At 38.1% G+C, this 22,572-nt stretch overlaps 2 protein-coding genes across 2 annotated transcripts in view; one reads left to right on the forward strand and one right to left on the reverse strand.

Moving 5' to 3' along the window:
* Positions 1 to 13,096, reverse strand: part of OFD1 (OFD1 centriole and centriolar satellite protein) — a gene marked incomplete at its 3' end in the record, with an annotated part of 37,619 nt that extends 24,523 nt beyond the window's left edge. Inside the window, exons 1-9 of the mRNA XM_082013892.1 lie at positions 12,280 to 13,096; positions 9,548 to 9,748; positions 8,594 to 8,662; positions 8,482 to 8,509; positions 7,565 to 7,672; positions 6,710 to 6,846; positions 3,235 to 3,408; positions 1,251 to 1,357; positions 220 to 339 (exon numbers count right to left, since the gene is read on the reverse strand). Coding sequence (XP_081870018.1) covers positions 220 to 339; positions 1,251 to 1,357; positions 3,235 to 3,408; positions 6,710 to 6,846; positions 7,565 to 7,672; positions 8,482 to 8,509; positions 8,594 to 8,662; positions 9,548 to 9,748; positions 12,280 to 12,375 — 1,040 coding nt within the window. The 5' untranslated portion in view covers positions 12,376 to 13,096. The remainder of the gene's footprint in view (positions 1 to 219; positions 340 to 1,250; positions 1,358 to 3,234; positions 3,409 to 6,709; positions 6,847 to 7,564; positions 7,673 to 8,481; positions 8,510 to 8,593; positions 8,663 to 9,547; positions 9,749 to 12,279) is intronic.
* A 415-nt stretch (positions 13,097 to 13,511) lies between these two features.
* On the forward strand, positions 13,512 to 17,414 carry TRAPPC2 (trafficking protein particle complex subunit 2; the record flags this gene model as incomplete). The annotated part of the gene is made up of 4 exons (XM_082008178.1): positions 13,512 to 13,604; positions 15,657 to 15,826; positions 16,585 to 16,663; positions 17,316 to 17,414. The coding sequence occupies 4 exons, from the start codon at positions 13,512 to 13,514 to the stop codon at positions 17,412 to 17,414; spliced, it is 441 nt and encodes a 146-aa protein (XP_081864304.1).
* Between the last annotated feature and the right edge of the window lie 5,158 nt (positions 17,415 to 22,572).

Genomic DNA, 22,572 nt, shown 5'->3' on the forward strand with positions numbered 1-22,572 from the left:
CTATAGCAAGCTTTTTCTGAACCTGACAGAATATTTTGTCTCATTAGCGAAAAGCAAAGCAATAATGTAAGGAATTCAAGCTGATTAAAACAGAAACATAAGTGCACATTTTCAAAGTCCTTGCTTTGTTGCACTTTTGAAAAGAAACCCTGTATAATTTATTATTTTGTTTTCATAGACAGTAATATGCATCCTATTAGAGAGAAAAGAAAAATTTACTTTAAGAGTTCCGTCTGAAGCTTTTGGTCATATGTCTCCTCTATGTTCTTCACAGCAACCTCCCGACGTCGAAGTGCATCATCAATAGCTTTATTTTTCTCTTCCTGAAGTTTTTGAGTACTGAAATATCCATAAATATACAGCCAATAACCAGTTATAAAGCCAAAACTTTAGGTTTTGGGGATTTTTAAATAACATTTAGGGACTGACTAAATGACTGACATCAAAAGGTAATGCGCTTGCTCGGAACACTGTAACGATTTAAAATTATCATCACAAGTTGTCATTGTAATTCATTAAGAACAAGGAGATGTGACACAAACGAAATTGCCCTATTTAAAGTCCAGGACCAATCAATTATGCCACTATCCCGGGTTAACCCTAGCTCAGTTTCCCACGCCAGAAAGTCTTTAGAGGAGATAGTGCCAAGCATGCTACTCTATCAGCACCCTCTGCTGGCTTGTTAAAAAAAAAAAACAAGTTTTTGTTAGCAGGATATTCATTTTGCTATAAAAACTGATTGACAAAGTAAGGACATTAAGTAGTACTGAAAACCTGGCCAAAAATGGTTATTTTTTTATTTAACCAAGGAAAACTCATCTTACTAAGGACAAGTCAAAAAAAAAACCCCAGGATTAAAGAAGCAAAATCATACACATGCCTCATGAGTGTTAAGATTACAAAAGAAACAACGCCCAAACAACACAGTATGTGTTGGGTTTTTGTTTGTGTGCTTTGGTATTTTTTCCATTTAAGCACTTCAAAGCAAACATCTGGCTCCTAGCCCCCAAATGATGCTGCACTGTTCCGGTTGGATAAGGAGGAATTGAAAACAAAAAACAAAAACCAAAACATCTTTTGTATGCGGTATCCCTGCTAATAGAGACAGTGTACAATACTGCTCAAAATGCAAAACACAACTCCTGGGATACATAACCTATTTCAATGTCATACAAGCAGCAACAATTTGAAGCCTGCTTTCCAGAAAAAAAACAATAACAGCACATTGCATGTGCCCTTCAGGAACTTACACTTCAAATGCCTCAATTCTTTGCTTCAGTTCCGCCTCTCTGGTCCTTATGACTTCAATATCTTTCAGTAGACTTTGTCTTTGAGAGTATACTTCCTTTGCTTCTATCTGAATCACAAAATATTATCTCTAGTTTTACTTCACACTTTTTACAGGTATCTACTGTTTAACATGTTCAAACTTTCAAGGACCTTCTTCAAGAATTGGTCTTACTCCAATAAATATTATCTATATAGTCATAATTTGAAATAACATCCAGAATCAATTGTAATTTTTTTTATTCCCTTTCTCCTTTTAATCAGAATAAAAATGCTTTAGATGGAGTCACAACTGGGTACTCGTAAACACTTTTAAGAAATAGCACCAATTAAAACTTATGTGAAAGGAAAATTTGTTTTTAGAAAAATTACAGAATAAACACATTCAAACATCTGAATTTTTTAGTAAACAATAGTTCTGTAGGTTCTTCATAAAAACAAAATTGGAAAAACAAATGCCAGAAACCCCTGATAAAACACAATTTAAAACTGAAACTGAGTCAACTAGCAGTCTTTCAATCTTTGCAGTTCGATAGAAATCAAACAAATTGTAAAAGGGATTCTCCAAGTGATGAACATGCTAATACTAAAAGTCATATATCTCCTTATCAATAAAAAATAGTTCTTCTTGCCCTTAAGCACACAAGGCATTATTTCTCTTCAAATAAATAATGATTGCCTAAGAAGAAGAAAATTATGATTTTGCTATACGGGTGCTCATATCAAGTTTGCAAGTCATGTGCACTTGGCAGTGCCAAGAAAGACTTAGCTGCTGTACCTGGTGCAAAAACCAGAGCAGTTGTCAAGCCATATTTCCTGGGCATAAAGTTATCTTAGTAAAGGGTTACATGACCTTCTACCTTTAATGTAAATACACTTCAACTCAGTAAAGCTCCTGGTCTCTGTTAAAAGAGTCCCCAGATAAATGAAGCATATACTTTTCAAGTATATGACAAGAGCAAGCAAATATTCATACACAAAATTGATGGATGCCTTGATCTAGTAGTCTTTTTTTTTTTAATTACTGAATTAACTTTATGCCCACAGAAGAAGACTGATACCATAAAATAGATGGGTTTCTTGTAAGCTCCTAAGGACATGACCATGAAAGAAATTCATAGCACAGTGATAAAACATTTAATTTTCAGATTGGAAGGAGGTTCAATAGTAGAGACTGGTATATAATAATCTATATAGAGACCTGTATGATTGCTTTGTTAACCAATACCATGTGCTCTCAGGGGAAAAAACAAACACAAAACCACCGAACCAACCAACCAAACAAACAAAACCACCACACCAGAGCAAAAAATTAGCAGTTGGAGACTGGGAGAAGCAATTTAGAAGCATATACAAACTACTGTGTGCTGCAGTAACAGTTACTACTCTGGTAAAACACCAAGAGTTAACAACCCAAAGGAGTAGCTCATCAACAAAAAAAGCGTTCAAAGAAATAAAACGAGATGCTAGCTTACAGTCAAGAGAGTGGCTATTAATAATATTCAACATACAATGACATACAGAAATGGCATATCCATACCATAAAGACTATATATTCCATTCAGTTTAGAGTCCTTCTGAGCAACTGAAAGAATTTATACTATAACTAAAAGTTGTGTTCAACTTCCTGTTAAAAAAAAAAATCTGTGATCTGAATTCAGCAAAGCTATTAAAACAGATTTAAAAGTATTCATTACATTTAAATCCTTCAGTACTAGCTTGCAGAACTGTTCCTTTTCCAGCCAGCTGTACTTAGATATTTACCCATATTCATTCTTGCAGTTGCTAAATCTGTTCCCCTATTTATGAGAACAAAAGTAAATTCAAAGTTTTCACTAATAAGCCAAGGAAGAACTGAAGGTAAATCTCCCAAAGATAAAAGAACAGTTTAATCAACTCACTGATTCATTTTGTACTAGTTTAAGAAAATACGTTTGGAAATTTTACCTCTTGTTGCTTTTGAAGCCTCTCAATAGCATTCTTTTCACGAGAAATTAAGGCTTCAGACTTTGCTTGATGTGTCCTCTCTAACTCATGACGCAGCTCAGAGATTTCTTTCTGGGTCTGCACTTTCTCCTCCATTTTAATCTTCGCTATTTCAACTTCTTTAAAATGTTCTAGCTTCACATGAAAGAGGAAGAGAGGGTTAAGTAGGGCCATTTTCAAATCAACAAAGACAATCCCTCCTCAGACTATTCTAAATTTCACCTAGAAATTCTTGTTAGGAAATGATAATTTGATGAAAATAAATTACTGTGATAAAAGTATCTTAGCAGCACATACTATTTGGATGTCTCACATAGTTTTCATGCATTTATCTGGCATCCCAAAGCAGATCTTACACAAAACTAATAGCTTTAGAAAAGGGAAAAACAAGAGGCCTATGAAGAAAAACACACTGCAGGAGTGACACTCTGCTTGCAATTAAGGAATGGCCACACTCTTTAATTCCTCCTCTGACACTGTCTCTATTCTTGCCCCTTTCCCAAAGAACTAGTTTTGACTGGTGATACAAGAAATGGCAGAAGCAGACCTGACCTGAATCACTCAGGAAAAACAAATTCATCTGGACACAGAAAAAAAAGTGCTGAACATGTGAAAAAATGCAGAACATGTAACTCCATATAAACAGGGTGACAGAAACAGAAGTCCTGATTTGCAGACTTCTTAGCACAGCTGAAAAACAAGTAAATGCATAAAAATAGGAAAGCATGCATCTTGCAACTGCACAGAAGAATCTTTGGGAACATGCCTCCATACAATGTGTGAAGTGCAATATATGCAAGAACAAATGGGTCTATAAAGAATAATAAAAATTTGGAAGAAAATGGAAAGCAAGCATACAAGACAAAAAAAATGTGAGAAAAAAGGAGCAAAAGAATAAAAAGAAAATGATAGAAAAATTGTGAGACTGGAGAAAATGAGGTTAAAGAGAGGGGAAAAAGCACAGTAGGAATGTCTGATGAAGGATTCAGGTCTGTGGGCATAAATTAATGTGTAAAATTAAAGAAATGGTAAGACAGTACAGCATCACTTGTACGTACACAAATTGGATTAGAAATGTCTTAGAGTAATTCATGTCACATTGCTACGGAATCAGTGTAAAGTTAATCAAATTTAGAAGTGCTTGTATCTGGTTACATCTCCAATCTCCTTTGTTGCAACTGTTTTTCTTAAACTGAAACAAACTCAACATACAAATTAACATGTTTTACATAACAGAAAGACAGTGCCTGCTGGAGAATAAAGACTAAATGAAAAATAGTGCCTGCTGGAGAATAAAGACTAAATGAAGGGCAAGTCTTACCTGACCAACCTAGCAGCCTTCTATGATGGAGTGACCACATCAGTGGACAAGGGAAGAGCTACCAATGTCATCTATCTGGACTTCTCTAAGGCCTTTGACACAGTCCCCCACAACATCCTTCTCTCTAAATTGGAGACATATGGATTTGATGGGTGGACTGTTGGGTGGGTAAGAAATTGGTTGGATGGTCGCATCCAGAGGGTTAGAGGCTCAATGTCCATAAGGAGATTGGTGATGGGTGGTGTCCCTCAGGTGTCCATATTAGGACCAGTATTCTTTAGTATCTTTATCAATGACACAGACAGTGGGATCAAGTGCACCCTTAGCAAGTTTGCAGATGACACCAAGCTGAGTGGTGCTGTTGACATGCCTGAGGGATGGGATGCCATCCAGAGAGACCTGGACAAGCTTGAGGAATGGGCCCGGGTGAACCTCATGAGGTTCACCAAGGCCAAGTGCAGGGTCCTGCACCTGGGTCAGGGCAAGCCCCGGTATCAGTGCAATCTGGGGTATGAAGGGATTGAGAGCAGCCCTGCTGAGAAGGACTTGGGGGTACTGACAGATAAAAAGCTGGATGTGAGTGGGCAATGAGTGCTCGCAGCCCAGAAGGCCAACCACATCCTGGGCTGCATCCAAAGCAGCGTGGCCAGCAGGTCGAGGGAGGGGATTCTGCCCCTCTACTGCACTCTGGTGAGACCCCACCTGGAGTCCTGCGTCCAGCTCTGGAGCCTTCAGCACAGGAAAGACATGGACCTGTTGGAGCAGGTCCAGAGGAGGGCCACCAAAATGATCAGAGGGCTGGAACAGCTCTCCTGTGAGGACAGGCTGAAAGAGTTGGGGTTGTTCAGCCTGGAGAAGAGAAGGCTCCAGGGAGACCTTATTGCAGTCTTCCAGTACTTAAAGGGGGCTTATAAGAAAGATGAGGACAGACTTTCTAGCAGGGCCTGCTATGATAGGACAAGGGGTGATGGTTTTAAACTAAAAGAGGGTAGATTCAGAATAATTATAAGGAAGTGTTCAAGGTGAGGTTGGACAGGACTCTGAGCAACCTGATCTAGTTGAAGATGTCCCTGTTCGTTGCAGGGGGTTTGGACTAGATGACCTTTAAAAGGTCCCTTCCAACCAAAACTATTGTATGAGTCTATGAAATACACCGGCAGTTTTAACTCTCCGTCCTTCTACTTGTCTAGCTGAATAAATATGACTAAACTGGTTTCCTCAAACAGTTCATATGCAGATGAATGCCTTTAAAAGCGTGTCTAAGAATTCTAACTGATTAACAGATTATCATTTTTATATCCAAATAAACTATTGATCTTGAGAGAAATTAATGGGAAAAAACATATTTAAGTGAACTACAGTTAATTTAAATTTTTCTATCCAAATAAACTGTTGACCCTGACAGAAATTTATGGAAATAAACCCCTGTATTTAAATGAACTGCAGTGTATTCTCTCTGTTCCATTTTTTTTACAATAATGGATTATGTGACACAAAAAAAAATTAAAATTTTTTTTTCCCAAAGCGAAGGAAAATTCTCTGAAAGAGCTGTCTTCAATTATAGGAAGAAAAAAACCACAACAGAAGTAATTCATAACACTGTCTGTTATGATTTTAGTGTTTCTGTGTGATGTTTTGAAATAGTATGCAAATTCTCATCAGTATTAAAAATTAACTCAACTATCTGTCAAGCTACACAGCAGCAATTCACACCTCTCAGTTGCCATGCATTATATTGCAATTCAAGCTTCAAAACCTTAACTAGGAAGGAAAATGAATAGTATGAATAGGCAGAGTAAACATTTCTCCATAAAACAAAATAAAAGAGCGAATAAAATTTACCAAATTAAGACCATCAAAATAAGAAAAATTTTTGTTACAAATTTACATCAGAATACAAAGCTTAACATTCTGTGCATATTTAACAAAAAAGGGGAATGGAAAATATACACAGGCTATATCATCAAATTAACAATTGATATTGGATTAACTTAGCCTTTTGTGTTTGTAACTCACTATTAGAACTTCTCTTTCAATTTACTTTAAGTATTAGAAGTCTGTAACATGCAAAGTCAAAAGTCTCCCTCAAATTCAATGACCAACTCAGAGTTATACCTTTTGACACATTTCTGCTTGAAGCTGCTTCTCTATTTCTTTTCTATATTCATGAAGTTTTACTTTTAAAGATTCGTATTTCTGATGCTGGGGATAAGAGTCTGCAAACTGTTCATCAATCAGCTGAAGCTTCTCAGCTACAAAAAGAGCAACATATCCATCACAATTTAAAAACAGTTACCACAGTTATCCCACCAAAGCCTGTAGGAACCTGTCTCTCTGTAGGAAGTTCCTTAGTTTACCGAAGTAGCACTGTCACACCTGTGTGGTACAAAAGCAGAAGCAGCATAGAAGTGCCATCTATCAGCTCTATGCCACAGAACATATGCCTAGGAGGAGGCACTTAGCTGTTAGGCACTATTTGTGTATTACATAGTCATTCATTCTCTTTATCATGAATGGACAAGAATTTTCTTCTGCCTGCAACTTTTAGGTTTTCTGTATTACTAACAGCATGCATATTATAATTCAAGAACTCCCAATCCATGCCTAGCTTACACTGAAATACTATCATAGAAAGAGAAGCTAGGGCACGCATTTACAGTCATGTTTTCCAGAACATATTGCAGCACATAACACTTACAGTCCATTTAAGATGTTATAGCTCTTAGCTAACTGCCTAAGAAAACATCTGAGTGATTTAAAAAAAAAAAAAATCCTAAAAGGACTTTTGCCTTATTTTAAGAAAGGTTAGAAAAATCAATGTACTAGTGATAGGTATGATCTTTACTTATTATTACTTTAGGCTGCATTTAAGTAATTGATGAAAGAATACCATTCATACAATTTATAAATCCACATCATTTACCAATACGAAAATATCTGGGAAGACTTGCTTGCAGCAGTTGCACTTACCAAGAGATTCTCTGTAAGGAGGTGCTGAGGTTGTCTGAGTGTCTGTGTCATGAGTTTCCTTACTTAGATGATGCTCGGTAAGTCCAATTAAAATCTGCATAAGACAACCTATCGAGATCCAATATATTAGTGAGTTCTCATTTCATACCAAAACTGAATTTGACTCTGTAATTAATGAAGTCATTTTCACTATATGAGAGAATCTATTCAATTTAGGGAAAGAACCAAGTATTTAAATAAAAATAAATACCAGTAAACTATTAAGATTTTATTATAAGCATAATCCAGTCTACCTCATTCTGCAAAAGCTGTCCTTTTGCAACTTTTCCTTTCATCCATATCTCTCTGTCTCTTTGACTTCCAAGGTCATTTGAGAAAGCAGATTATTACTACTTTAATTATGAGGTCATTAGGCAACAGGGTTTCTGAAGATCTAGCTACTTTAGGCTGTACAATATAGCTAGGTTTCATCATGCAGACATAAGAATTATTTCTCATATAAAATCACAGGAAGTCAATTAAATCTCTATCTAGTTTTTGAATTACATTATTCAAGCTAATACAGTCAGTTATAAACACAAAGCAAAATCGGAGTTTGCTAAAGTTAGCATGAAAAGCTTCCAAAGAGCATTATATTCAATACCTGACTACAGGGGTTTTTTTCATATTTCTAATGTTCAAGTCATTTAGTTTTTAGGTGAATGTTAACACTTAATCCATACCACAAAGAGGAGTTGGAAAATCCTGAAATATAATACTCATTGTCCTGGTGTACTGCAAGTTTCAAAATCTGACTGAATCCATATTATTCCATGCCAACATAAACTCAAGGAATCTGAATTTCTATTGCTCACATCTTAATAAAAATGAAGCTGACACAATTACCCTTGTCTGCATCATTTATAAACATCTTGTACCTTTATTGTCCTTCTGAGTTCCCGAAGTCTGTAAAAAATAAAAGATGTTTTAGCCAGTCTATTTCATAATAACTGTAATTTAAGCTTATTTTCAAAATCAAAATAACATTACCAGTGATTTGTAAAGACTGGATTTTGGATTAATCCTCATAAACCGAAGAAGATCTTGCATAGTCCACAGCTTGGGGGTGGGAAAGAAGATAAGACAGAAAAGGTTAACTATTATAAAACACATTTGAAAAATGTAATAAGCACTATTTTACAGTTGCAGAATGCTTTCCATTCGAGAAAGATATATTTATCACCTTCTAAAACCCTTTTTGGAGGCCTGCTGTTCTAGTACTACATTTACTTACCTCTACAACCTAAGACACATGGCAGCCAGTGTGTAGATTCCTGACCCGCTGAAGCTGTTAAGAGAGAGAGTTTTGTTTCCTTCCCACCCTGGATACATGCTCTTGCTACTTTCCTTGCCTCTTTTCTTGATTTATCATACAAACCAGATGAGCCCATTAACCTAAATGACAACTAACTACTCACCAGATCAAAAAACTAATTTTCAGTTAGAAACAACTTCACCCTATGACATACTCATAGAGGAGAAACAAAGAGAGGGCAAGGAGTGCCCTTTTCAGCCACAGCTTGTAGTTAGAACAGCTTAAACTGATCACGAACCACACTTTCAGGGAACTGAATGAGCAAACAAGAGGCTAGCTTTAATTGGGATCAGTTCCCCGAGTGGTCTGCCACACAGCATCGCGAATGGTGGTGCCAGACCACAGCTATAGCTGAAAGCAAGCACGAGGTTAAGAGGCTTGCACTACGCCTTTCCAGAATAGCATCATTAGCTTGTTGCCAATTTAAAGCATTCATGAAAATGGCCCTGAATAATGATATCTTTTATAGAGGTGATCAGAAGCTGTACTTCTGTTTGTATTTCACTGCCACCAAAGGGGATTTTTTTTTTTCAGTTCTGTTGGAATATAAACATACACCCGCTCCCTACCCTCACCTCCAAAAAGCAAAGCTCCCAGAAGTCTTAAAAGAGGTAAATTACTGAACTTACATTCTTCTTCTCTAATCCACTTTCTGGAAAGAAAACAGAAAGTGAATACTCATAGCCACATCTCTGTAGATGATCTGCCACCAAACTGTTGGAAGCTGTGATCAAAAGTGAACTGCCATCACTTGGAACAGCCTGCGGCTGAAGTTCTCCACTTAAAATTGGGTGCATTAGTTCATGGATTAGCTGGTTTCGGAGCTGTGTCTGATACAGAAAAGACATCATATTCTCAGTTTACATGTTATTCAATGAGAGTTTCTATTTTTCAAAATTCACAGGGAGTCTCATTTTATTTGTATATTACAACCTACATAACATAAATGGGCAGACTAACTTTGGCAAAATTTAGAAGAGTGCTAGGGACACTGTGCCTTTCTTCAAAACACTCTAACGGTGGCTACAGTGATCTTTGACTTTCCCTCAAGATGTATCAAATGCAGGACTGAAAAGAAGTATTGTTCTCAGTCAAGAACTCACATAGACTCCACTCTAGTGGCCCCAGCTTAATTTTTAGATCACCGCCTTCCTGTCCTCCTTCCCTCTGGCCTGCCTGAGGGAAGGCAGGCCTAAAGCCTGCCTGATCTGGCCTCAATTTCAGGTGTGCTTGGAGAATTTGCTAGTCCTCTTCTGAGTCTCAGATGAAGAAGCTGCCGATGCCATCACAAAAGCAGACGGGGAATAAAAAAAAAGAACGACAGGAAATGCAATGTCTTTAGTATCAATTATTTTGTAGGGAAACAAAAAGGTATCAATCAAAAAAGCCTGCAGGCACTAATAATAATTACACTGCATTTTTATTATTTATTTGCATTCTGTAAGCTACAATAGAGAAAAAAGTAATGTAAAATCAGAAAGTCTCCTCCTGTAAAAGGGAGAAAACAATGTTTTAAGCTTTCAACAGCAGGTATGCAACAGTGACAAAGTTGATTAACAAAGTGGCGTGTTACAAAAAATGGGACGAAATACTAAATGCCTACCAAAACGTAACAAAGCTAGATCATCAGACTAGCCTGATATTTTAGCATGGCTTTCTACAGAAATTAGGCTGACAATAGAGAGAAAAGACGACAATGAAAAAATTGTTTTCCTTATTAATTTCTGAACTTGCCCATTTTCAACCAATTTTGACAGAGATGACGTAGTCACAAAACCAACCAAGACCAGCAACCTCTTACACGTCTTGTGACAAAGTGCAGGTGGAAAACACAGGACTAAATTCCTGCCCCTACTATGGGGAAAGGAAGGCAGAAATTGGTTGTTATATGTTGGCCATTCAGTATACCTGTAGCTCCAGATCTGCCCTGCATATTACCAGCAGAGGCAGTCAGATAAGACCACAAGAAAGTGAAGAGTATTCTCATTAGAAGATGTGTTTGCAGGAATCCATAAGAAACTCAATTGTTTAATACTGCAGCTCAGAGAAGCTACAAAATCTTTAGTATGATGTATAATCTGCTAGACAAGGAAAACAAAGCAAGAAAATGGACTTGAATGGCATGCCACCCGACGGACTATTAGTTAAGTCAAACAAAACAAGAAATGGTTCAAGCACTGCAAGCTTAGCATGGAAATCACTAAGGGATAAACAATGTGTCCTGAACAGGGAATTCTTGGCCATATGCTTATCAGTGGTGTTCTTAAAATACAGATCTCCTTTTTTTTCTTTTTTTTAACTTTAATGAATTTGACATAAAAAGCAGGAACTAAAAAATTTGCTGGTGACATTAAGATGTGTATAGAAGTACAGAAAGATCAAACCATCATAAAAAACTCAATCAGATTATGTTTAAAGACTAGCAAAACTGAAACTGCATGAAATACAACATTTCAGCATTTAGGCCTGATGCAGATTTCTGGCTGTAACACACGGGATTTAGGGTTTGGAAAAAAGCAAGATATGGTTGTGTCAATCAAGTAACAACTAGCACTACAAATGTAACATGCCTCAAAAAGACGTATATGCAGCCTTCCACAGTCTTTCCCACAAAAATAGGGAAGAATTAATACCATTCTAAACTTTGTCTGGAAAGCTTACAACAATCATGATCTACTTCCTTTAAAAAAAGGAGGAAAGACTTCAGAGTGATGCAGAGAACTACTGGGATAACCAGCAATGAGACTACTGCACCTTGACTTGCTTAGCATTGTAGAACAGAAGGCTGAAGAAAAGTTATGACTGCTGCCCATAAATTCATGAAGAGCAGCAAGAGCTACTTTCAGCACAAGAAAGATACTTTCAGCACAAGAAAAAAGGCCAGAGCAAACATAAATAAACCCAGGCTACAAATCAGAACGAAGTTTCTCTCTTGAACACAACCATATTCTAAGACATTCTCCTCAAGGAGCAGACAAGGAGAAAACAGCTGTTTTAAAACAGAACTGGAATATTTCAGGAGGATAATTCAACATCATATTTACTTATAATAGGTAACAAACAGACTCTGCAACCTAAGAGGTCATTTCCAATCCTGTATTCTCATTTATTCCTCTCTTCCCTGCTTGACTTCTTTTTCCTCAAGCATGGAAATTTTCAATAAAGGCCTTTATTCTTCCTGAAAAAGACCCTGACACTAATCCGCAACAAAAAGCGCTTCTGTTGAGGAAGAACCCTGCTTTTACCAAAATAACAAAAAAAAAAAAGCTGAAACACATTTATTCAGCATGACTGTCACTGCTTTCAATGTTAAGTAATATAGCGAATCATATAGGCAGCACCTGCTGAAAATAATGCACACCTTAAGCGTGTCCAGTACACCTCGGTTCTTAAAAGTCTGATAGAGCCTTTTCCGGAGTTCATCTTGGGACAGTGTCTCCTTTTCAACCGAAGCCATCCTGTCCTACAGCACCAGGACAACAAAAAAGAAAAGCAAAAAAAAAAAAAAAGAGGCGGGCGTTATTGACTCCCCGCTCGACCCACGGCCGGCGAGCGCCCAAGCTGCCCCGGCCCACCCCCCGACGCAGGCCTAGGCTTTGCCGGGGCAGCCTCCCCCTACCCACGGGGAGGGCGGCAGGCCCCGGCCCGCTGCGCCTCGACCCTCCGGTTCCTGCCTGAGCGGCACCGGGCGCTCCCCGGGGCCGGCAGCCCGCGCCGCCAGGCTCTGGGAGCGGGGCCGGCAGCGCCGCCGCAGGGCAGCGGCAACGGCAACGGCAACAACGGCTCCTGGCGGCCGCTGAGGCGTCACGGGGGCGCCGGATGCTGCGGCGGGCAGGGCGGAGCGCTTCCGGGCGGCCGTTGGGAGCCGTTGGAGAGCTGGCGTCGCAGGGTAGGCGGCAGGCCCAGGTCGGCCCCTGCGGGCGTAGGGCCCCTTCCCCTTCTCTCTCCCTATCCCGCCGGTTCCGCGGGCAGAGCGCCGCCGCGCCCGGCTCTTCCCCTGGGGACGGCAGCCTCGGCGGTGCGCAGGGGAGCCGCGGGGAGCCCGGACGGGCCTCGGTGTGCAGATGCATGGTGGGGGCTGTCGCTCCCCCTCGGGTAACTCTGGAGTCTCTGGGGCTGGAACTGGGCCGTGGGACTTTCCCACACCCGCTGCATGCGAGGGAGGATGGTGGCCGCCGTCTGCTACCCTTCCCCGTTCTACTGCCTGTTTGTAGGGCTCCCAGGGAGGAAAAGAGGAGGAGATCCTTCAGAGGTGGGTACACCACGTTACTTCATGGGATCCTTACCATCCAAGGCACTGGGAGGGCTATCTGAGGTTAAATCACCAGTCAGTTGTAGAGTAAGAGTTTTTAGGTAGTAATAACTAGGTTCTCTTCCAGGAGATGTTGCACTTTCTAAGGATATTTTCCCCCTATTTAAGTATAAATGTGCATACCTAAGAAAGTGTTTAGCCCTCTTCAGCCTGTTGTGAATATGAATACAAAGCATGTTGGCTGATTTTTTAGGAGCATTTTCAAACGAATTAAGAGTTTTTGTGTAGACTCATCAGTAAAGCGTGTCTATCTTTTTTTGTAAGGAACACTGTATTGAAGAATGTCTGGAAGTTTCTACTTTGTGATAGTTGGTCATCATGATAATCCCATATTTGAAATGGAATTTCTGCCTCCTGGAAAAGTAGAGTCCAAGGTGTGTTTTTTTCCCCCTTTTAATACTCCTATGATGTAATTATGGTGCATTTTCTTCAATAATTTTACAATTTTAGAAGCATGACCAGCATGTTTTACCTGCTGTTTTCTTTTTTCACAGAAACTTTGTCATAGGGAGTAGAACTCTGGAGTTCTTGAGTCTCTTACAGATTCTTTACCAGATCATACTAGTTCTTCATAAAACATGGTCTCCTTAAATGTTTGATGCTGTATGGTGACACATATATTGCTCCTACTGTGTAGAGCTTTTATAATAACTGTTCATTATCTAATGCTATGTACTGTCATTCTCTATTTTAAGGCATCTGTATACAGTAATAGGTAAAGTAAGGAACATAAATTTGAAAGCTGTAGTCAGTCCTTTATTTTTTATGCTCTAAAGAAGTCTTATTTTTCAATTATATTCAATAGTCATGCTTGCTTTTAAGTAAGAAAGGTTTGAAACTTGTACTGACAAATATGGGTTTGAGAACATGCAAAATGTAAAACTACTCAATAAGTAATGTTTCAAGTGGGAAAAGAATAAATCTATCCATTGTGATACTACATAAAAGAAAAAACAGAGTTCAGAATAGAAGTGTGTGGACCTGTGTCCAAAAATGGAAGTATATGCTGTCACTGATTGGGAGAGCATGATATCATCTGTATTTTGAACTAGTATCCCACAAAAAAATTCAGAAATAAGACTAGTCAGACTAGATTTGATGAGTGTGAGGATGTGTCAGATGGTGGAAAAATTAATTTTCTACATTCTGCTAATGGAATTAACTTGCCTGGGGTAGGCTCCTTGTCTGACTGAGGTTGAAATACTAAATTTTCTCCTAAGAGCAAATCTAAACTTGATGTGCACTGAAGGAGAACTAGTAGACATTGATATATTTTGGCAACTATCACTTCTGTTTGTGAGACATGCCATTTAAGAGTGAATTCAGTGCAGATGCACACCCACCTGAAGTAAGTGGTTTGCATAATGCACGTGGTGAATCAGCACAAGCTTTTGCCCCTTAAACTTCACTACTTACTCTCTTCCTCAGTGTGGTTCAACGGAACTGGCAAAGCTGTAAATGCCCTGAGCCAAACTTGATTTGGGGGAAAAACATGGTGCACTGAGAGGTGTGAGAGGGGCATTAATAGCATCCCTATATTATGAGGAACAGTGCAAGACTACTTATGTTTCTGGTCTAATAGAAGCTAACAGTATGGTTTAGTCTTTGTGGCAGATGTCCTGCAGTGTTCCAGTTCGTATACAAAGTAAATGGCTCTTCCCCCACACACTGACTCTTGTAGTGTTAGGGTCAAATGCTGTGATTACTCTCTGAAGGCCGTTTGTGTTTATTATAGGAAGAAGTGTACTTTACGTCTGCAAGCATATGTTTTATACCAGTTGCAGGATGTTTTTCTGCACTAGGCTCTTACGAAAAAGAAAAGCCCCCAAACAATTAAAAAATCCTATGTTTCTAGACAAATAACCTGAAAAAAACAGAATCTTTAGCTGAGAATGTTATCAGCATATCTGTCCTATGTATCCCTCTGGTTTCCCCATCTGTCCCCCTACCTTTACACACTGTAACCCGTTGTTTAATTTCTGCCAAATTTGAGAGAGACATTGTGGTCCTAAAAATGCTAACTTGCTGTAAATTTCACAAAAACAGGTGACTGGAAAGCAGAGAAAAAGAATTTTGTCAGGGCCTGTGTTGTGGAATAAGGTTGCAGTGGGAGATTACCCATTGGTAAACAAAAGAATTCACGCTTGAATTAATTTCTGAGCTATAAATGTAGGCTTCATTGGTTTTGCTGCTCTCAAGACTGTTTTTGTGATGATCTTTTTATTATGACCTTTTTTCTCCCTTGAAACCAAGTATCGTGACAATACATACTAGTTTCATTTAATTACAGGATGGCACATATGTGTCATAAAATAAAGGTACATATAACTTGAGCACTAATTGCTTAGCATCTTGGTCAAATTACTGTTTATATTTCACTCCTTTCCCTGAATTACTAATCCTTTGTCTTCTGGAAATACATGTAGGATGATCATCGCCATCTCAACCAGTTCATTGCCCATGCTGCACTTGACCTAGTAGATGAGAACATGTGGCTTTCTAACAACATGTATCTGAAGACTGTGGACAAGTTTAACGAATGGTTTGTTTCTGCTTTTGTCACAGCTGGACATATCCTTCCCTCTTTTCAGAAAGGGTTAAGTCAGATTAAATGAGTTTGGAACAGATTTCTCTGGCTATTCACCACTGTTATTGCTAGAGAGAGTCACCAGCTTCAGGATGAAGTACGCTGGGAGGCACAGCAGTTGTTGAAAGTCGGGACCAATTGGAAAGACGGATTTTTCGTTTTGGAGGAGCTGGAATAGCCTAATAAAATGTGGAGCTCACATGAAGTAGAGGCAAGACGAATGAGAGGGGAATAATATGAGAGGGTTTGAGCAAGCTTGTATGATTCTCTGTTCCCATCCCTTTGATAGTGCTAGAGAGGAGGAGCAGGGATAAATATACTTGGTGTCAATCACACCCATCTTGAAAATGTGGTGTCAAGGCTTCATCCAGGGTCAAGAGGGTACAGAGGTGTTTGTTGTGAAACTTTTGTTACACATAGGAAGTAACATTGAATGTCATGTTTCAGCTTCAGGGGTGTATGGCAAAGGTGCTGAGAGTGTTGTCCACATTCAGAATTTTCTAGCTTTAAGAAGAATAACCTTGAATAAGAGAGGTGATTATTTTTATTTTCAAATAGGGGAATTTCAAAATACAAAGGTAATGCATTCTAAATTTCACTGCTCCGGTTACTTCTTTTAATGCTTCCTCCCATAGTCACTGCTAATTCATGTACAGCTACACATTTTAAGCATATGCAGAATTAGGTGTAAGTGCTTATCTCAGGATATGTTGAATGTCTCTCTTCTTTGTAAAAGTTAAATTTTCCTTAATTGCTTTACATATGAGATTTATAATGCTTCATGATGTAAGGCAAGAAGATGGAATTAAGAACTTCTTTAATGACGTATATGACTTGTATATAAAGGTAAGAACCCACTTCGTATGGTCTCACTGCAGTACTTTTAAGTGTGTTCTGCTGTGCATCCTCAGGCATGCCAGTATTAGCATGTTTTCTCCTGGGGGCCTGTGTAAGTGGAGAAGCACCCGTGCTTTCCACATTAGCCACGTGTGACATAAAGCATGTATTTTCCATTAAAAGAATAGATTTTTATAAGTTATTGTAAGTTGTTATCTTTCAGAATTTGTTTTCATTTTAGTCCAGTGATTTTGGGCAGTATTGTGTCATTAACGGTGATAATGAAAGCAAAGGATTGTTCTACAGAAGTAGCCCGTGGTCTCACAGCCTGGCGGTGCTTCCACTACATGGGCCCGCCGCAAGCTGTCATTGGAAGAATCGCCATCTTGGCCTCCTGCGGGGACTCCACCAGTGCTCATTTCTAAAACAGAAGTTCCCACTAGTGCCACGATGGATTTGTTCTGAGGAGCTGCCACTAGGGGATGGCTGTGTACATATATGGGGAGAATGCCAGGGCCTCTAAAGAAAGTGACTGTTTAGGAGCTGCGTGCTCTAAAGTGGCACTAAATAGGCTGAAAGCTAATAGTAGTTGCCATTAGAAGTAACATTTTCCAGGGCTGGACATTTGTGCTTATTGATCAGTTTTTCCTTCTTTCCTCAGTTTGCAATGAATCCATTTTATGAACTCAATTCTCCTATTCGATCCAGTGCCTTTGAAAGGAAAGTACAGTTCCTTGGGAAGAAACACCTTTTAAGCTGAATAACTAACTTTCCTGAGTGAGTGCTTTCTCCATACTTTCCTGATTATTTGAACTGTGGTTCTTCTGGCTAGTTTTTGGCATGTTTGATATCCATCTTTCTAAAGCGGGACAAATCGGCTACTGAAGAAGGTGGGAGGTTTTTTGTTTCTGGTATGGATAAGAACAGCCAAGCTTCTCTGTTTAATGTGTATCTTAAGTAGTTTCCTTTTACGTGTTATGAAAACTAAGTTTAAAAATGTCAGGGGCTGAATGGGTACAAACTGAGACGTGGGTGTCAATGCATATGCAAAATGTAAGCCTCTTACACAGGGTGGGAGGAAATCAGATCTAAACACAAAAGACATCTCTAGTCACGTGATTTAATATGAGTAAAAGGGAATTCTTGACTGTTTGGCCTAAGTGGTTAATTTTCTTATAAGCCTTTCTACTTACAGTCCTTTGCTAGAGAACTCTGCAGACTAACTTTACTCTTTGTGGTATTAAATCAGGTCTATATTAATATTGTAATGTATGCATTATAAAGTGCTAAATAAAAAGAAAAGAGCATGTATCAGCAAAGCTTTGTCTTCAGTATTTCAGGAAGTTTTGAGAAAAAAACTTAAAGTTTTTAAGCTTAAAATTGGAAGTTTACCAGATGGTTAGTGCAATACATATTTAGCTGCAGTGTTGCATGAATGAAATGAATTAATACAGTAGACCAGCACAGCTGTGTCTGCCCTGACTTTAATTCTAGTTAACACATGGGGGAAAAAAAAACCCTAAATTTACATGTTTAAACCCACTTCTTTCCATTTTCTCTGCAAGTGCTGAATTATTTTTTTTTTTTAATATATTTAGACTAGTATCTTTGAACCATGAAACTTTATTTGTTGAGGTTTCAGAAAGGCGTTATTTGGCCTGTCTGGCTACTATTCCGTTGGAAAATGTGGTGAGGCACCCTTTTGCAAAACTTACCATCATTCCAAAATACTTATTTTTGAATGGGTCATTTGGCATATATGTACCTAATATTTTGGTTGGTTTCACAATCTTTTAAGTAGTCTGTTTCCTTTTGAAGTAAATCTGTATAAGCTACCTTCTTGCACATTTTTTTTTAAATTTCTGAAAAGTAATTTCCAAAGGAAGTGGTATGCTGGTCTAGGAAGTAGTACATTTTGCATAGTCTGTATAATTAAAGGGACCACATGTATATGTGCTTTAAATATATAGTCAGTCATTCTTTGTAATTTACACTTACTGCTAAACTGTGACTGTAAAATACTTGACAAGAAAAAGAACATGATATAAAGGTTGCAATATTTACCTTAAATAAAATGTGGAATGATGCAGCATGGATGCCTGTTGAGTATACTTGAAATGATTTAGAAGAAAACTAGATGATCGTGTTAAGGCTGCCTTTATTGGCAGGGCGGCAAGTGAAGATGGGAATACTTGGTTTTTGCAATATTATTTCATAAAACCTGCATTGTACAGCATTTGGATAATGTCATGTAATCTTATGTAAATCAACTGAGGGTTTTGGGTTTTTGTTTGGGTTTTTTTTTGCTTTATACATGAAAGCAACAGAAACACTTGAGGTAAAGCATTCTCATCCATATCATAAGGAGCCATTAAGTTGGAGCTGTTATGCTGTTTTCTTCCTCCTCCCCAGTAGCATGATGGTTGGAAAAATACTTAGACTTAAGATTCACTGAGGAAATACTTATGTTAAATAATCATGTATGTAGCAGTAAGAAAAATCTTGGCAAAGATAAAGAATTAGTGCTAAGATTTTCCACCACTTTTAGAAACTCTGTTTTTTGATAATTGTATTCTTTTCTGCCAGCACACAGTAGGACGTTATGTAAAATGAAAGCTTTTTACTTCTTGCCTGATCTCTGAAGGCAGTTACCATTTAGCTAACTGTTCTTATGGCCTCCGTACATCTTTCCCCTTTTCTTCTGAATATAGGAATTTTAAATGGGAAATGCATTCTCATAGGTACATCTAGACTTTATGAAAACAGACTGTTACTGGCCACAAGAAAGGGAGCATTATGTGCTAACTCATTACATTAATCATTATAGAGTTTGCAGTGAGGAATACTGGCTTGTGACAGAATTCTGAAGGACCTTGGCTAGGTAGCTGTGACCTCACTGTGTATGGAGGAACACTTGCTTATGCTTTGTTTTGTGACTTTTTACAATAAGCTGAAAGACTGCTATCTGGAAGTGACAGGTGAAAGTTCTGTTGTGATCAACTATAGTCACAAATGTGCTCTAGTTCTGACAGATGCAGTTCTAGCATGCATCAGACAACGAATGTTTCTAGCAATGTGAAGGTCAATGGACAAGGCAGAAGAGAGGCCTCCTTTGGGCATGAACTTGCAATCTCAGAGGTTTAGGAGTAAGAATTCATATGAAGTCTGTTGCAGTATGAGACAGCAGGAGCTGTAACATCAGCTGTTGGCTGTCCTAGCTATAGTTACTTCTGCCCCTCCCCATTTTGCTATCTGTTCTAATATGCATCAATCCCACCAGTTTGCTGTGACAGTATTTTTGTTCCTCATTTTAAAGGACATCTGGAACTTTGCATGTATACCACACGGTATGCTCTGTCACTCTACAGAACTCCTGCTAACAGGACCCTCTCATACTTGAGGTACATTAATAATTGAAATGGATCAGTGAATTGAAACATAAGCCACACATGCCTACCTTGCCTCCATATTCAGTGATAGATACTAAGCTTTCAAAGTACAGAAATGCAGTTGTTACTAAACATGATTTTTTTGTACTTGTCATAGGACTTCTGTTTCTTTCAAGTACTTGATAATCTCCCTCTCAGACCAAATCCTGACCTCAACATAATTTTTATACCGTCTTATTTACTATAGCATATAAAGCCCCTCTCTATCTTTACTAGCCACTTTTGTGATGAGTGTAGAGTTGCAGTACAGCAGCTCCCAGGGCACAAGTAATACACTTCCACTGTATTAAGTTTTATTTAACTTTATTAAACCTACTTCTCAGATAGAGGCTTGGTAACCATGAAGTTCCATGAAAAAGGGGCAGATGGACTCTCTGGCACAAGAAGGACCACAACAGTTCTCATCCTTAATTGTTTCCTTTTAGCAATCTTATTTGAATTATATCTATAGTACTTTAGTCACAGTAACTTCATCTCCTGTTTTGTTTCAACCTTAACCCCTGCTAAAATGTACATTAAAGGAAGCTTTAATTAGTAAGGTATTCAATTTACTACAGTTTCCTGTCACTAGCTTCGTAGTCCCCAACGCAAGCAATCTTAGTTTTTAAAACTTTTTGCGCTCTCAGTTTAAGATTGAGAGAAATTTAGCTAAGATTTTCTTTCTTCACAGGTCTTTTCATTCATTGACTAGCAATTAAACATAACAAAATAGCAGCTCAACCTATATTCAGCTGTTTGGTGACTGAAGCTTAACACACAGTTCTGTTGCTGTATATGCAGGACTGCAAGAATGAATTAAGACTTAGAATGTCCAAAAAGTAGAGAGATGTCACTTTTAAGCAGGAGCAGCAGACCTATGGAGTAAAGTTGTCCTGGACAGGTTCAGGCAAGAATACAATACATTCAGAGAAGTGTATTAAGAGCAACAAAGAAGGGTTTGTTTTGCAAGCTTTACTTCCAAATAATTACACCTGGTACAGAGTGAATAGATAACATTAAGAGAAAACTCTTGCTGTTACTGTACTCTCAAGAAAGGCTTTTATATTGGAGCACAAAAGTTGCTGTACAGAAAGCAGAGTCTGTGTAGCTTTGTGAATAACATGGCCTGTCCTATAGGCCTCAGACTTCCCTTTGAAGTCCACAATGTGTGTAGGCGCTTGCCTGTTAGATTACACAGTGAAGCAATGGCACGCTATCAAGTTTGCTATTACAAGGACACTGGGTACTCCAAGAGCCAACTTTCAACAACTTCTATACAAGTATTCTACCATTTAACAGCAATGAAGAACCTCACATACACCTTCTGTGGTTTCATCTGCATTACTGCAGAAAGACGGTCCATTAAATACAGAATATGGTGCTGTTCATCATCAGGTAACGAGTACAGTAATACAGAAGACATTGTCTTAAATGTACAAGTCCATACCCTAAAATAGTAAATTAAATAAGGATCAAATTCAGCTTAAACACTAGCTGTAGATATTTACTTGTATTAGGGCGGAAAGCTGTCACAATCGACTAAGTCAAGAGCTTCCTGAGTTCTCTACGTATTGCCAAGCCTTAGTTTCACAGTGCAGAGATTATTGGTAAACACATTCACAGCTCAGGTTAACAGGAACAAGAAGTTTGGAACTTTAAGGCTGTATACTAAAAGTTCTCTTACAAATTTGTCATAATGTGGATCCCTTGAAGTGCTATTAAAGCTGACTGAATAAAGCATCTCTTTTTCATAACTAAAAATGGTTATACTTCAGGTACTTATCAGAAACATGCTGCAATAAGACTTAAGGCAGAGACATGTTAACTTAAAAAAAATCAGCAGTATCTTGCAGTAAACTGCTGGAAAAATTAATACAGCATTAGAATAGTAAATGAAAGGAAAAAGGGCATTAAATATGTAGGAAATTCATTTCCTGCTTAAAAACCTACACAAATTATAGCAAGATTAGACAATTAGAGAAAACCTGAAGGTTATTTATATTAACTTATAATAAACACAAGATAAAGTACCACTCACAGCAAAAGGAATGTAGTGAGACTGAAGTTTAATATCTAGCATTAAGAAACTGACATCTAGGAAAACAAAAATGGAATGCTGATTTCATAAAAATATACACATACAAAAGTATCTTTGTGCCTGAATTCCAGAACAGTTTCTCCAAAGTAGTGCTTCTAGAACTTTCAAGTTTTAATTATATTCAAAGTATTTATCATTTGAATAAAGTTGGCAAATTACATTCTTATATTAATGGTTTTACTTGACACCTTCCTAAACAGAAAGTGTTACTAATTCAATAATGAGTCACTCATGAATGGAAATTTTTCTTTTGCTCCCCCTAGAAAGCAGCATAATATTACAATTTTAATATTAGAGCAAAACCCATTTTTTGTTACTTTATCTACTACACCTTCCCCATCCTTTTATAGAGCAAGCTAATCAAAAGTAATTTGGCGAAAAAAATCTTTAAG

The sequence above is a fragment of the Phaethon aethereus genome (genome assembly GCF_964289735.1).
Source record: "Phaethon aethereus genome assembly, chromosome: 1".
Classification (NCBI taxonomy): Eukaryota; Metazoa; Chordata; class Aves; order Phaethontiformes; family Phaethontidae; genus Phaethon; species Phaethon aethereus.